The 17,459-nt window shown below is 44.6% G+C and overlaps 1 protein-coding gene across 1 annotated transcript in view; it reads left to right on the top strand.

Annotated features, from left to right (window-relative positions):
• The window catches only part of LOC138319827 (serine-rich adhesin for platelets-like), a 52,837-nt gene that overhangs the window by 8,655 nt on the left and 26,723 nt on the right, over window positions 1–17,459 (top strand). The window contains 2 exon segments of the mRNA XM_069262957.1: window positions 3,936–4,032; window positions 13,061–13,144. Of these exon segments, the coding sequence (XP_069119058.1) occupies window positions 3,936–4,032; window positions 13,061–13,144 (181 nt within the window).

Below are 17,459 nucleotides of genomic sequence, written 5' to 3'. Positions count from 1 at the left end.
TCACTGTGTTATACACATAATACAACAGTCAGTTGTCACTGTGTTATACACATAATACAACAGTCAGTTGTCACTGTGTTACACTAATACAACACAGTCAGTTGTCACTGTGTTATACACATAATACAACAGTCAGTTGTCACTGTGTTATACACATAATACAACAGTCAGTTGTCACTGTTTATACACATAATACAACAGTCAGTTGTCACTGTGTTATACACATAATACAACAGTCAGTTGTCACTGTGTTATACACATAATACAACAGTCAGTTGTCACTGTGTTATACACATAATACAACAGTCAGTTGTCACTGTGTTATACACATAATACAACAGTCAGTTGTCACTGTGTTATACACATAATACAACAGTCAGTTGTCACTGTGTTATACACATAATACAACAGTCAGTTGTCACTGTGTTATACACATAATACAACAGTCAGTTGTCACTGTGTTATACACATAATACAACAGTCAGTTGTCACTGTGTTATACACATAATACAACAGTCAGTTGTCACTGTGTTATACACATAATACAACAGTCAGTTGTCACTGAGTAGTACACATAATACAACAGTCAGTTGTCACTGTGTTATACACATAATACAACAGTCAGTTGTCACTGTTATACACGTAATACAACAGTCAGTTGTCACTGTGTTATACACATAATACAACAGTCAGTTGTCACTGTGTTATACACATAATACAAGTCAGTTGTCACTGTGTTATACACATAATACAACAGTCAGTTGTCACTGTTATACACATAATACAACAGTCAGTTGTCACTGTGTTATACACATAATACAACAGTCAGTTGTCACTGTGTTATACACGTAATACAACAGTCAGTTGTCACTGTGTTATACACATAATACAACAGTCAGTTGTCTTTGAGTAGTACACTTAATACAACAGTCAGTTGTCACTGAGTAGTACACATAATACAACAGTCAGTTGTCTTTGAGTAGCACACCATACATGTGATACTTGGTTTGATTTATTATATTTGCGTCCTATTAACAGCCAAGGTCAGTTAATGACAGTCTCCTGTATATTTGGTGTATTACATGATTGATTTGTGAGGTGCATATTTTTAGCCCACCATCATCAGTCCTGAAGTGATCTCTCTCAAATTTCACATGTAGATTCCCCTAGGGCCTTAGTTGTGCATATTACATTTTAGGACCGATTGGTTAACAAGATGGCCGCCAGGCCGCCATCTTGGATTTTGATAGTTAAAGTTTGTTACCGCTATTTCTCAGAAACTCCTGAAGGGATCTCTCTCAAATTTCACATGTAGGTTCCCCTAGGGCCTTAGTTGTGCATATTACATTTTAGGACCGATCGGTTAACAAGATGGCCGCCAGGCCGCCATCTTGGATTTTGATAGTTAAAGTTTGTTACCGCTATTTCTCAGAAAGTACTGAAGGGATCTCTCCCAAATTTCACATGTAGATTCCCCTAGGGCCCTTGTTGTGCATATTTCATTTTTGAACCGATCGGTCAACAAGATGGCCGCCATCTTGGATTTTGATATTTAAAGTTTGTTACTGCTATTTCTCAGAAAGTACTGAAGGGATCTGTCTCAAATTGCATGTGCATGGTCCCCTAGGTCCCTGGTTATGCATATTGCATTTTGGTACCAATCGATGAACAAGATGGCTGACAGGACGCCATCTTTGATTTTGACAATAGAATTTTGTTACTGCTATTTCTCAGAAAGTACTGAAGGGATCTGTGTCAAATTGCATGTGCAGGTTCCCCAAAGTGTCTAGTTGTGCATATCGCATTTTCGGACCGAAAGGTGAACAAGATGGCCGACAGGCCGCCATTTGGATTTTGATAGTTGAAGCTTAATTAGCCCACCATCATCAGATGGTGGGCTATTCAAATCGCTTTTTGTCCGTGGTCCGTGGTCCGTCCTTCCATCCGTCCTTCCGTCCTTCCGTCCGTTAACATTTCTTGTTATCGCTATTTCTCGGAAAGGGCTTAAGGGATCTTTCTCAAATTTCATATGTAGGTTCCCCTAGGGCCGTAGTTGTGCATATTGCATTTTAGGACCGATCGGTTAACAAGATGGCCGCCAGGCCGCCATCTTGGGTTTTGATAGTTAAAGTTTGTTACCGGTATTTCTCAGAAAGTCCTGAAGGGATCTCTCCCAAATTTCACATGTTGATTCCCCTAGGGCCCTTGTTGTGCATATTTCATTTTTGAACCGATCGGTCAACAAGATGGCCGCCATCTTGGATTTTGATATTTAAAGTTTGTTACTGCTATTTCTCAGAAAGTACTGAAGGGATCTCTCTCAAATATCATATGTAGGTTCCACTAGGGCCTTAGTTGTGCATATTGCATTTTGGGACCGTTCAGTCAACAAGATGGCCGCCATCTTGGATTTTGATAGTTTAAGTTTGTTACCGCTATTTCTCAGAAAGTACTGAAGAAATATGTGTCAAATTTCATGTGCAGGTTCCTTTAGGTCCCTAGTTATGCATATTACATTTTGGGTCCGATCGGTCAATAAGATGGCCGACAGGCCACCATTTTGAATTTTGATAATTGAAGTTTGTTACCGCTATATTTCTCAGAAAGTACTGAAGCGATCTGTCTCAAATTTTATATGTAGGTTCTCCTAGGACCTGCATATTGCATATTGGGACCGATCGGTCAACAAGATGGCCGACAGGTAGCCATCTTTGATTTTGATTATTGAAGTTTGTTAGTGTTATATATCTCAGAAAGTACTGAAAGGATCTTTCTCAAATTTCATATGTAGTAATATGTAGTAAAAGTTTGAAAAGCAGAGGAAAGATCTCTCTTTCTATTGTCAGACATAGATCATTCTTTGGTGGGCGCCAAGATCCCTCTGGGATCTCTTGTTTAAAATTGTTACATTTTTTCTCAGAAAAGTACTGACATGATCCGTCTAAAATTTTATATGTAAGTTCCCCTAGGACCTTAGTTGTGCATATTGCATATTCAGATTGGTCAAAAAGATGGCCGACAGGTAGCCATCTTGTTTTTTGATTATTGAAGTTTGTTACTGTTATATATCTCAGAAAGTACTTAAAGGATCATTCTCAAATTCCGTATGTAGTAAAAGTTTGAAAAGCAGAGAAAAGATCCCTCTTTCCTTTGTCAGACTTAGATCATTCTTTGGTGGGCGCCAAGATCCCTCTAGGATCTCTTGTTAGAGACTGGTTTATTTATGTTTTGTCTTCTTGTATAATGGGGCACTTGTCTTTTTAGGACAGGATGACCTATTGTCATCATGCATCATACGTTGTCGTGCGCCATGCGTCGTGCGCTATGCCCTGTCCACCATGTGTAAACTTTTCATTCAAACGACTTTTTCTCAATAATTGAAAGGCCCAGGGTACTGATATTATTTGGCCTATAGCATGCTGCGATGAAGGACTATCAAGTTGGTTCGATTGAATGACCTTCATTCAAGGACACAGGGGTTAAAAAGGCTAAAATCTTTTGGTGAATAACTAAGAGGCCTAGAGACTGGATATTGGAACTTGTAACATGGTGGGGATCCATTGCAAGGGACCTTCAATTAAAAGAGGTTTTTTGTATCGCCATAATTGTTTGCCACTACTATATACTTTTAGGTGTTGGATTGTGCCAATAGTCAGATGACTGTCCTAAGGCCCATGGGCCTCTTGTTTAAGGTGATAATATCACTGAAGAATGCTGCTGAAGACACCAAGCAACATACACCACCCATTATACTGACAAAGGACGAAACAGTCATCCAACTCCCTCAAATCTAACTGCTGAGCGCTGAACAGAATATAGATTTATACTATTCTCTTGTTAACTCCCCTATTTGGATTTACTATAAAGGGTAGTAACTATTGTCTTCTTTGTTTTGTCATAGCAGCATTTATTTATTCTTTTGTTTTCTTTTCCAGGAAATTAAAGATTTATTACATGATGTCATTCAGAAATGCATGACTGACAAAGAGAAGACAGAGAAGAAGACAGAAAAGTCTAGTCAGATTATAACCGGTAAGAGATCATGAAGCTATGGTTATCATATCAACTGTTTGAAGCCTTGGAGAGAGAGATTACAACTAGGAGAAACAGTTTAGCCAATGAGAAAGAGTGATACATGACAGTTTGGTAGCCAATGAGAAAGAATGAGACATGACAGTTTGGTAGGCAATGAGAAAGAGTGAGACATGACAGTTTGGTTGCCAATGAGAAAGAGTGAGACATGACAGTTTGGTAGCTAATGAGAAAGAGTGAGACATGACAGTTTGGTTGCCAATGAGAAAGAGTGAGACATGACAGTTTGGTAGCCAATGAGAAAGAGTAAGACATGACAGTTCTGTAGCCAATGAGAAAGAGTGAGACATGACAGTTTGGTAGCTAATGAGAAAGACTGAGACATGACAGTTTGGTAGCTAATGAGAAAGAGTGAGACATGACAGTTTGGTAGCTAATAAGAAAGAGTGAGGCATGACAGTTTGTTATCCAATGAGAAAGAGTGAGACATGACAGTTCTGTAGCCAATGAGAAAGAGTGAGACATGACAGTTTGGTAGCTAATGAGAAAGAGTGATACATGGCAGTTTAGTAGCCAATGAGAAAGAGTGAGACATGACAGCTTGGTAGCCAATGAGAAAGAGTGAGGCATGACAGTTTGTTATCCAATGAGAAAGAGTGAGACATGACAGTTTGGTAGCTAATGAGAAAGAGTGATACATGACAGTTTTGTAGCCAATGAGAAATAGTGAAACATGACAGTTTGGTAGCCAATGAGAAAGAGTGAGACATGACAGTTCTGTAGCTAATGCGAAAGAGTGAGACATGACAGTTTGGTAGTCAATGAGAAAGAGTGAGACAGACATGACAGTTTGGTAGCTAATGAGCAAGAGTGAGGCATGACAGTTCTGTAGCCAATGAGAAAGAGTGAGACATGACAGTTTGGTAGCCAATGAGAAAGAGTGAGACATGACAGTTTGGAAGCTAATGAGCAAGAGTGATACAGGACAGTTTAGTAGTCAATGAAAAAGAGTGAGACATGACAGTTTGGTAGCCAATGAGAAAGAGTGAGACATGACAGTGGGGGAGCTATGGTGACATGACAATGGCGGAGCTATGGTGACATGACAGTGGGGGAGCTATGGTGACATGACAGTGGGGGAGCTATAGGGACATGACAGTGGGGGAGCTATGGTGACATGACAGTCGGGGAGCTATGGTGACATGACAGTGGGGGAGTTATGGTGACATGACATTGGGGGAGCTATGGTGACATGACAATGGCGGAGCTATGGTGACATGACAGTAGGGAGCTATGGTGACATGACAGTGGGGGAACTATGGTGACATGACAGTAGGGGAACTATGGTGACATGACAGAGGGGGAGCTATGGTGACATGACAGTCGGGAGCTATGGTGACATGACAGTCGGGAGCTATGGTGACATGACAGAGGGGGAGCTATGGTGACATGACAGTGGGGGAGCTATGATGACAGGACAGTGAGGGAGCTATGGTGACATGACAGTCGGGAGCTATGGTGACATGACAGTTGGGGAGCTATGGTGACATGACATTGCGGGAGCTATGGTGACATGACAGTGGGGGAGCTATGGTGACATGACAGTGGGGGAGCTATGGTGACATGACATAGGGGGAGCTATGGTGACATGACAGTGGGGAGCTATTGTGACATGACAGTGGGGGAGCTATGGTGACATGACAGTGGGGGAGCTATGTTGACATGACAGTTGGGGAGCTATGGGTGACATGACAGTGGGGGAGCTATGGTGACATGACAGTGGGGGAGCTATGATGACATGACCGTGGGGGAGCTATGGTGACATGACAGTGGGGGAGCTATGGTGACATGACAGTGGGGGAGCTATGGTGACATGACAGTCGGGAGCTATGGTGACATGACAGTAGGGAGCTATGGTGACATGACAGTGGGGGAGCTATGGTGACATGACAGTGGGGGAGCTATGGTGACATGACAGTGGGGGAGCTATGGTGACATGACAGTCGGGAGCTATGATGACATGACAGTGGGGGAGCTATGGTGACATGACAGTGGGGGAGTTATGGTGATATGGCAGTCGGGGAGCTATGGTGACATTACAGTGGGGGAGCTATGGTGACATGACAGTGGGGGAGCTATGGTGACATGACAGTGGGGGAGCTATGAGACATGACAGTGGGGGAGCTATGGTGACATGACAGTGGGGAGCTATGTGACATGACAGTGGGGGAGCTATGATGACATGACAGTGGGGGAGCTATGTGACATGACAGTGGGGGAGCTATGGTGACATGACAGTGGGGGAGCTATGGTGACATGACAGTGGGGGAGCTATGGTGACATGACAGTGGGGAGCTATGGTGACATGACAGTGGGGGAGCTATGGTGACATGACAGTGGGGGAGCTATGGTGACATGACAGTGGGGGAGCTATGGTGACATGACAGTGGGGGAGCTATGGTGACATGACAGTGGGGGAGCTATGGTGACATGACAGTGGGGGAGCTATGGTGACATGACAGTGGGGGAGCTATGGTGACATGACAGTGGGGGAGCTATGGTGACATGACAGTGGGGGAGCTATGGTGACATGACAGTGGGGGAGCTATGGTGACATGACAGTGGGGGAGCTATGGTGACATGACAGTGGGGGAGCTATGGTGACATGACAGTGGGGGAGCTATGGTGACATGACAGTGGGGGAGCTATGGTGACATGACAGTGGGGGAGCTATGGTGACATGACAGTGGGGGAGCTATGGTGACATGACAGTGGGGGAGCTATGGTGACATGACAGTGGGGGAGCTATGGTGACATGACAGTGGGGGAGCTATGGTGACATGACAGTGGGGGAGCTATGGTGACATGACAGTGGGGGAGCTATGGTGACATGACAGTGGGGGAGCTATGGTGACATGACAGTGGGGGAGCTATGGTGACATGACAGTGGGGGAGCTATGGTGACATGACAGTGGGGGAGCTATGGTGACATGGGACATGTGACATGGGGGAGCTATGGTGATGACATGACAGTGGGGGGAGCTATGGTGACATGACAGTGGGGGAGCTATGGTGACATGACAGTGGGGAGCTATGGTGACATGACAGTGGGGGAGTGACATGATGGTGGTGACATGACAGTGGGGGAGCTATGGTGACATGACAGTGGGGGAGCTATGGTGACATGACAGTGGGGGAGCTATGGTGACATGACAGTGGGGGAGCTATGGTGACATGACAGTGGGGGAGCTATGGACATGGGGACATGGTGACATGACAGTGGGGAGCTATGGTGACATGACATGACTGGGGGGAGCTATGGTGACATGACAGTGGGGGAGCTATGGTGACATGACAGTGGGGAGCTATGGTGACATGACAGTGGGGGAGCTATGGTGACATGACAGTGGGGAGCTATGGTGACATGACAGTGGGGGAGCTATGGTGACATGACAGTGGGGAGCTATGGTGACATGACAGTGGGGGAGCTATGGTGACATGACAGTGGGGGAGCTATGGTGACATGACAGTGGGGGAGCTATGGTGACATGACAGTGGGGGAGCTATGGTGACATGACAGTGGGGGAGCTATGGTGACATGACAGTGGGGGAGCTATGGTGACATGACAGTGGGGGAGCTATGGTGACATGACAGTGGGGGAGCTATGGTGACATGACAGTGGGGGAGCTATGGTGACATGACAGTGGGGGAGCTATGGTGACATGACAGTGGGGGAGCTATGGTGACATGACAGTGGGGGAGCTATGGTGACATGACAGTGGGGGAGCTATGGTGACATGACAGTGGGGGAGCTATGGTGACATGACAGTGGGGGAGCTATGGTGACATGACAGTGGGGGAGCTATGGTGACATGACAGTGGGGGAGCTATGGTGACATGACAGTGGGGGAGCTATGGTGACATGACAGTGGGGGAGCTATGGTGACATGACAGTGGGGGAGCTATGGTGACATGACAGTGGGGGAGCTATGGTGACATGACAGTGGGGGAGCTATGGTGACATGACAGTGGGGGGAGCTATGGTGACATGACAGTGGGGAGCTATGGTGACATGACAGTGGGGGAGCTATGGTGACATGACAGTGGGGGAGCTATGGTGACATGACAGTGGGGGAGCTATGGTGACATGACAGTGGGGGAGCTATGGTGACATGACAGTGGGGAGCTATGGTGACATGACAGTGGGGGAGCTATGGTGACATGACAGTGGGGGAGCTATGGTGACATGACAGTGGGGAGCTATGGTGACATGACAGTGGGGGAGCTATGGTGACATGACAGTGGGGGAGCTATGGTGACATGACAGTGGGGGAGCTATGGTGACATGACAGTGGGGGAGCTATGGTGACATGACAGTGGGGGAGCTATGGTGACATGACAGTGGGGGAGCTATGGTGACATGACAGTGGGGGAGCTATGGTGACATGACAGTGGGGGAGCTATGGTGACATGACAGTGGGGGAGCTATGGTGACATGACAGTGGGGGAGCTATGGTGAATGACAGTGGGGGAGCTATGGTGACATGACAGTGGGGGAGCTAGGTGACATGACAGTGGGGGAGCTATGGTGACATGACAGTGGGGGAGCTATGGTGACATGACAGTGGGGAGCTATGGTGACATGACAGTGGGGGAGCTATGGTGACATGACAGTGGGGGAGCTATGGTGACATGACAGAGGGGGAGCTATGGTGACATGACAGAGGGGGAGCTATGGTGACATGACAGTGGGGGAGCTATGGTGACATGACAGTGGGGGAGCTATGGTGACATGACAGTGGGGGAGCTATGGTGACATGACAGAGGGGGAGCTATGGTGACATGACAGAGGGGGAGCTATGGTGACATGACAGTGGGGGAGCTATGGTGACATGACAGTGGGGGAGCTATGGTGACATGACAGTGGGGGAGCTATGGTGACATGACAGTGGGGGAGCTATGGTGACATGACAGTGGGGGAGCTATGGTGACATGACAGTGGGGAGAGCTATGGTGACATGACAGTGGGGGAGCTATGGTGACATGACAGTAGGGGGAGCTATGGTGACATGACATTGGGGGAGCTATGGTGACATGACAGTGGGGGAGCTATGGTGACATGACAGTGGGGGAGCTATGGTGACATGACAGTCGGGAGCTATGGTGACATGACAGTGGGGGAGCTATGGTGACATGACAGTGGGGGAGCTATGGTGACATGACAGTGGGGGAGCTATGGTGACATGACAGTGGGGGAGCTATGGTGACATGACAGTGGGGGAGCTATGGTGACATGACAGTGGGGGAGCTATGGTGACATGACAGTGGGGGAGCTATGGTGACATGACAGTGGGGGAGCTATGGTGACATGACAGTGGGGAGCTATGGTGACATGACAGTGGGGGAGCTATGGTGACATGACAGTGGGGGAGCTATGGTGACATGACAGTGGGGGAGCTATGGTGACATGACAGTGGGGGAGCTATGGTGACATGACAGTGGGGGAGCTATGGTGACATGACAGTGGGGGAGCTATGGTGACATGACAGTGGGGGAGCTATGGTGACATGACAGAGGGGGAGCTATGGTGACATGACAGAGGGGGAGCTATGGTGACATGACAGTGGGGGAGCTATGGTGACATGACAGTGGGGGAGCTATGGTGAGCATGACAGTGGGGGAGCTATGGTGACATGACAGTGGGGGAGCTATGGTGACATGACAGTGGGGGAGCTATGGTGACATGACAGTGGGGGAGCTATGGTGACATGACAGAGGGGGAGCTATGGTGACATGACAGTGGGGGAGAGCTATGGTGACATGACAGTGGGGGAGCTATGGTGATGACATGACAGTGGGGGAGCTATGGTGACATGACAGTGGGGAGCTATGGTGACATGACAGTGGGGGAGCTATGGTGACATGACAGTGGGGGGAGCTATGGTGACATGACAGTGGGGGAGCTATGGTGACATGACAGAGGGGGAGCTATGGTGACATGACAGTGGGGGAGCTATGGTGACATGACAGTGGGGGGAGCTATGGTGACATGACAGTGGGGAGCTATGGTGACATGACAGTGGGGGAGCTATGGTGACATGACAGTAGGGAGCTATGGTGACATGACAGTGGGGGAGCTATGGTGACATGACAGTGGGGGAGCTATGGTGACATGACAGTGGGGGAGCTATGGTGACATGACAGTGGGGGAGCTATGGTGACATGACAGTGGGGGAGCTATGGTGACATGACAGTGGGGGAGCTATGGTGACATGACAGTGGGGGAGCTATGGTGACATGACAGTGGGGGAGCTATGGTGACATGACAGTGGGGGAGCTATGGTGACATGACAGAGGGGGAGCTATGGTGACATGACAGTGGGGGAGCTATGGTGACATGACAGTGGGGGAGCTATGATGACATGACAGTAGGGAGCTATGGTGACATGACAGTGAGGGAGCTATGGTGACATGACAGTGAGGGAGCTATGGTGACATGACAGAGGGGGAGCTATGGTGACATGACAGTGGGGGAGCTATGGTGACATGACAGTGGGGGAGCTATGGTGACATGACAGTAGGGGGAGCTATGGTGACATGACAGTGGGGGAGCTATGGTGACATGACAGTGGGGGGAGCTATGGTGACATGACAGTAGGGGGAGCTATGGTGACATGACAGTGGGGGAGCTATGGTGACATGACAGTGGGGGAGCTATGGTGACATGACAGTGGGGGGGGAGAGCTATGGTGACATGACAGTGGGGGGAGCTATGGTGACATCATGACAGTGGGGGAGCTATGGTGACATGACAGTGGGGGAGCTATGGTGACATGACAGTGGGGGGGGAGCTATGGTGACATGACAGTGAGGGGAGCTATGGTGACATGACAGTGGGGGAGCTATGGTGACATGACAGTGGGGGAGCTATGGTGACATGACAGTGGGGGAGCTATGGTGACATGACAGTGGGGGAGCTATGGTGACATGACAGTGGGGAGCTATGGTGACATGACAGAGGGGGAGCTATGGTGACATGACAGTGGGGGAGCTATGGTGACATGACAGAGGGGGAGCTATGGTGACATGACAGAGGGGGAGCTATGGTGACATGGACAGTGGGGGAGCTATGGTGACATGACAGTGGGGGAGCTATGGTGACATGACAGAGGGGGGAGCTATGGTGACATGACAGGTGGGGGAGCTATGGTGACATGACAGTGGGGGAGCTATGGTGACATGACAGAGGGGAGCTATGGTGACATGACAGAGGGGGAGCTATGGTGACATGACAGTGGGGGAGCTATGGTGACATGACATTGGGGGAGCTATGGTGACATGACAGTGGGGGAGCTATGGTGACATGACATTGCGGGGAGCTATGGTGACATGACATTGGGGGAGCTATGGTGACATGACAGAGAGGGGGAGCTATGGTGAAATGAGATCAAGAAAGACATTACAACAGTTTCTATGCCGTAGATATAAAGATATTTTAATAACTTTGGTTTCATTGTGCTGTAGAGAAAATATAACAGAAATCATGTTATAGAAAACACACTATGATAGTTTGGTTAGCCATAGAGCCAGCATTATAATAGTTAATTAGTAAATATAGCTGAGAGAGAGAGAGTCGGAAACGAGACAAGTTATAATAGCTGGGCAGAACTTGCATTTGACCAAGCCGTGTGAGGAATAGCCAGGTTCATAATATGTAGTCATTTTTATGAAGGTTCCTTTAGTTTTCCACCCTTCCAGAGCAATTAACCCAATACAATGAGTTGTGTTGTTGATTATAATACATTTTTAATCACTTTACATCGAAGGATAATATCAGGGTGTAACAATTTGTTAAGTTCCTGGCAAAATCTGAAACAATCTGCTATTTATAGAAAATACTGGCTAATTCCATCTTCGATACTCCAGGACCAGGGGGTTACTATCACTGACTTTATATCCACCCCGGACTACTGGCAGGCAATTCATGAAGACATATGACAGGCCTGGAAAGACTCCCTTTGAATATTACAGAGAAGTGATATGCAACGGTTGAGCCACAGTCAACCATAAGTGTACCATTATACCTTGTGATGTTCATCAAAGAATCACATTTAATAACTTCTTGAACTATAGCCTTTAGTTTACTAGGAGATAGTCCAGGGGAGGAAATAATGTCGGTGATAGTGACCCCTGGGAGTTCGAGTATTGAGGATGGGCTAATTCCAACTCTCACTACTGAAATGGGGTAATATTTCTCTGTCCCTTTGTCCACAAAAGGATATTTTTCCACAAAGACTATCTCTCTAATTCAAAGTTGGCAGATGGTAAAGTTGATATCTTGATGAGAATTTAGCAAAAGCAGGTGTGCAATATTCATGTCATCTACCATAAAACTTCAAGAATCTACTTTTAGCAGTCCTCCCGTCATCCCCCAACGCAGATTTTAAATCATACTCCTACAATGACAGTAAAGTTTGGTCCCAGGAATCCAGTAGAAATCTCCTGCCAGTTCATCAATATAGTTTTACAAGTTTGGTCCAGGAATCCAGTGGAATCTCCTGCCAGTTCATCAATATAGTTTTACAAGTTTGGTCCAGGAATCCAGTGGAATCTCCTGCCAGTTCATCAATATAGTTTTACAAGTTGGGTCCAGGAATCAAGTGGAACTCCTGCCAGTTCATCAATATAGTTTTACAAGGTTTGTGGACCCAGGAATCCTGTCTGAATCTCTGCCAGTTCATCATACTAGTTTCAAGTTTGGTCAGGATTCAGTTTGGAATCTCCTGCCGAGTTCATCATTATAGTTTACAAGTTTGGTCCAGGAATCCAGTGGAATCTCCCTGCAGTTCATTAGAATATAGTTTTACAAAGTTTGGTCCAGGATCCAGTAGGAATCTCCCTGCCAGTTATCAATCTAGTTTTACTAAAGTTTGGTCCAGGAATCCAGTTTAATCTGTGCCAGTTCATTAATATAGTTTTATAAAATAGTGTATTGGGCTTTAATCATGATTAAATTGATATTGTTAGGAAGCACTGTGAAGATCGGATATGTGTTAAGACGAGTCAAGTTCAATGACCTTTACTGGGGGATGACATGCGATGGTATGTAAGGTTCAATGATCATCTCATATCATGTACTTTTCAATATTAGATAATGGCAACATCAGTAATTTAACCCATATTTAAATAATTGTAGAATTTAACTTGATAAAATGATATTTTCTGGCAACTTAACTTTTTCCTGAAGAGTTCATTAGTATAGAATGTTTTGATTTTAAGTTTATATTTATATGTCGTATATTAATCCACAATATTGTTTTCACTGCTGTACTAGGATACTCACATGTTTTAGCTATTTTACCAATAATGACGATGTCTGTTACAAGCCCTGGCCTCTTGTTTGCATTTGTGCTGGTTACCACTAATGAGTATGTATGTTCAAAGCACTTGTACCACCTTTGTTTTTGATAATTGTACCAATAATACGATCGATGTCTATTCAAGCCACTTGTAAACCTCTTAGTTTTGTATTTGTACCATTAATGAGAGTGTACTGTTCAAGCCCTTGTGCCACTGGCGCCTGTCTGTTTTGTCTTTTACCAATAATGCGACTGTCTTTTCAAGCCCTTGTACCACTTGTTTTCTGTTGTACCAAATAATAGATTCCTGTTCAAAGCCCTTTGCCTCTTGTTTTGTATGTAAACCAATAATGAATGTCTGATCAAGCCCTTGGGCCTCTTGTTTTGTATATGTACCAATATTGAGATGTCCTGTTCAAGCCCTTGGGCCACTTGGTGTGTATTGTACCAATAATGAGATGCCTGTTCAGCCCTTGGTCCCACTTGTTTTGTATGTACCAATAATGAGATGTCTGTTCCAGCCCTGTGTACCACTTGTTCTGTATCGTGTACAAAGAATGAGATGTTCTGTTCAACAAGCCCTTGTGTCACTTGTTTTGTGTTGTAACAATTATGGAGATGTCTGTTCAAGACCGTGTAACCTCTTGTTTTGTTTTGTACAAATAATGAGATGTCTATTCAAGCCCTTGTGTGCCTCTATGTTTTGTATTGTAACCAATAAAGAGAGTCAGTTCAACCCTTGTACCTCTATGTTTTGTGTTGTACCAATTTAAATGAGAGGTCTATGTCAATCCCTTGTGCCTCGTTTTGTGGTATTGTAACCCATATTGAGATAGTCTGGTTTTCAAGCCCTTGTTGGTCTCTTGTTTTGTATTGTACCAATAATGATATGTCTGTTCAAGCCCATGGCCTCTTTTTGTATGTACCAATAATGAGATGTTTGTTTCAAGCCCTTGTACCTCTTGTTTTGTGATTTGTACCAGTAAAGGGATGTTGTTTCAAGCTTGTAAACCACTTGTGACGTATTGACAAATTAATGAGATGTCTGTTCAAGCCCTTGTACCACTTGTTTTGTATTGTCTACCAAAAATGAGAATGTCTTTTCAAGCCCTTGTACCCCACTTTTGTTTGGTATAGTACAAAATAAATGAGATGTCTTTTCAAGCCCGTGACCACCTTGTTTTTGTTGTGTACATAATAATGAGATGTTTTGTTCAAGAAGCCTTGGGCCTCACTTGTTTTTTGTGTTGTACACATCATGAGGATGTCTGTTCAAGCCCTGTACCTATTGTTTTGTGTTGTACCAATAATGAGATGGTCTGTTCAGAGCCTTGTACCTCTTGTTTGTGTTGTATACCAATAATGAGAGATGCATGTTCAGGGATCTCTTGTGTCACTCATGTTTTGTATTGTAACCAATCGTGAGAATGTTTGTTCCAAGCCCTTGTAACCTCAATGTTTTGTATTGTAACCAATAATGCGATGTCTGTTCAAGCGCCCTGTGTCTCATGTATTGTATTGTACCAATAGAAAGAAGTCTGTTCAAGCCTTGTAACTCTTGTTTTGTATGGTACCAATGAATAAATGAGATGTCTGATCAAGCCTTTGTACCTCTTGTTGTGTTCAAGGCCCTATGGGCCACATTTTTTGTATTGTACAATATTAGATGTTCTGTTCAATGCCCTGTGGCCCTCTTGTTTTGTATTGTACAAATAATGAGATGTCTGTTCAAGCGGCCATTGGGCCACTCTTGTTTTGTGTTGTACCAATACTGAGGATGTACTGTTCTTCAAGCCCTTGGGCCTCGTGTTTTGTATTGTACAATAATGAGATGTCAGTTCATGAGCCCTTGTGTCCACTTGTTTTTTATTGTACCAAAATGAATGTCTTTCAAGCCCTTGTACCTACTTGTATTGTTACCATAACAAATAATGAGTACTGGTCTGTTCAAGCCCTTGTGACCACTTGTTTTGTATTGTACCTAATAATGATATGTACTGTTCAAGGCCCTTGGGCTCTTGTTTTTTGTATTGTACCAATAATGAGATAGTCTATTCCAGCCCTTGTGCCTCTTGTATTGTTATAGTACAACAATAATGAGCATGTACTGTTCAAGCCCTTGTGTCACTTGTTTTTTGTTATTGTACCAATAATGAGATGTCTGTTCAAGGCCTAGGGATACCTCTTGTTTTGTGTTGTGACCAATAATGAGATGTTTGTTCAAGCCCTTGTACCACTCTTGTTTTGTCTATGTACCAGTAATGAGGATGTCTGTTCACGCCCTTGTTTACACTTTGTGTTTGATATTGTAAAAATAATGAGAATGGACTGTTCAAGAGCCCTGTACCCTGTTTTGTATTGTACCAATAATGAGATTTCTTTTCAAAGTCCCTTGGACCACTTGTATTTGTATTGTACAAATAATGAGGATGTCTGTTCAAGCCCTGGTACAACTTGTTTTGTATGTTTGTTATGTCTGTTCAGCCCTTGTTGTTTTGTACCAATAATGTCGATGTCTGTTCAAGACCTTGTATGTGTACCTCTTGTATCAAGCCCTTTGTATTTGGTTTGTACCAAATAATGAGATGTCTGTTCAAGCCCTTGTGCCTCTTGTTTTGTATTGTAACCAATTGAATATGTCTGTTTCAAGCCCTTGTTCTTGTTTATAGTACCAATAAATGAGGAGTGCCTGTTCAAGCCCCTTGTGTCACTTGTTTTGTATTGTACCAAATAATGAGATGTCTGTTCAAGCCACTTGGGCCTCTTGTTTTTGTGTTGTACCAATAAGGAGATGTCTGTTCAAGCCCTTGTTACCACTTGTTTTGTATTGTACCAAATAATGAGATGTCTGGTCAAGCCCTTGTACCACTTGTTTTTGTATTGTATACCAATAATGAGATGTCTGTTCAAGCCCTTGTACCACTTGTTTTGTATTGTACCAATAATATGAGATGTCCTGTTACAAGCCCTTGAGCCACTTTGTTTTGTATTGTACCTATAGAGTGAGATGTCTGTTCAAGGCCCATTGTACCTCTTGTTTTTTGTATGTGTACCAATAATGAGATGTCTGTTCAAGCCCTTGTACCTCTAGTCACTTGTTTTGTATTGTACCAATAATGAGATGTCCTGTTTCAAGCCCTTGTGTCCTCTTGTTTTGTATTTTACCAATAATGAGATGTCTGTTCAAGCCCTTGTACCACTTGTTTTGTATTGTACCAATAATGAGATGTCTGTTCAAGCCCTTGTGGTCACGTTGTTTTGTATTGTACCAATAATGAGATGTCTGTTCAAGCCCTTGTACCACTTGTTTTTGTATTGTACCAATAATGAGATGTCCATGTTCAAGCCCCCAATGGTTGTGCCTCTTGTTTTGTATTGTACCAATAATGAGAATGTCTGTTCAAGTACCACCTGTGTAACACTTGTTTTTGTATTGTACCAATAATGAGATGTCTGTTCAAGCCCTTGGGCCTCTTGTTTTGTATTGTACCAATAATGAGATGTTGTTCAAAGCCCTTTTACCTCTTGTTTTGTATTGTAACCAGTAATTAGGGATGTCTGTTCAATCCCTTGTACCACTAGTTTTTTTACAAATATTGTGTTCACCTTATACTGAGATGTAATGTAAAGATCAAGCCCTTGTACCCACTTGTTTTGGTATTGTACCAATAATGAGATGTCTGTTTCAGCCCTTGTACCACTTGTTTTGTATTGTACCAATAATGAGATGTCTGTTCAAGCCCTTGGGCCTCTTGTTTTGTATTGTACCAATAATGAGATGTCTGTTCAAGCCCTTGTACCTCTTGTTTTGTGTCGTTGTACCAATAATGAGATGTCTGTTCCAAGCCCTTGTACCTCTTGTTTTGTGTGTTGTACCAATAATGAGATGTCTGTTCAAGCCCTTGTTGTCACTTGTTTTGTATTGTAACCAATAATGAGATGTCTGTTCAAGCCCTTGTACCTCTTGTTTTGTATTGTGTACCAATAATGAGATGTCTGTTCAAGCCCTTGTGTCCTAAGGCTTGTTTGTATGTTGTACCAATAATGTGTTGTCTGTTCCATGCCAT

This window comes from Argopecten irradians, chromosome 3 (genome assembly GCF_041381155.1).
Source record: "Argopecten irradians isolate NY chromosome 3, Ai_NY, whole genome shotgun sequence".
NCBI lineage: Eukaryota > Metazoa > Mollusca > Bivalvia > Pectinida > Pectinidae > Argopecten > Argopecten irradians.
This window is presented reverse-complemented; position numbering and strand designations above follow the sequence as displayed.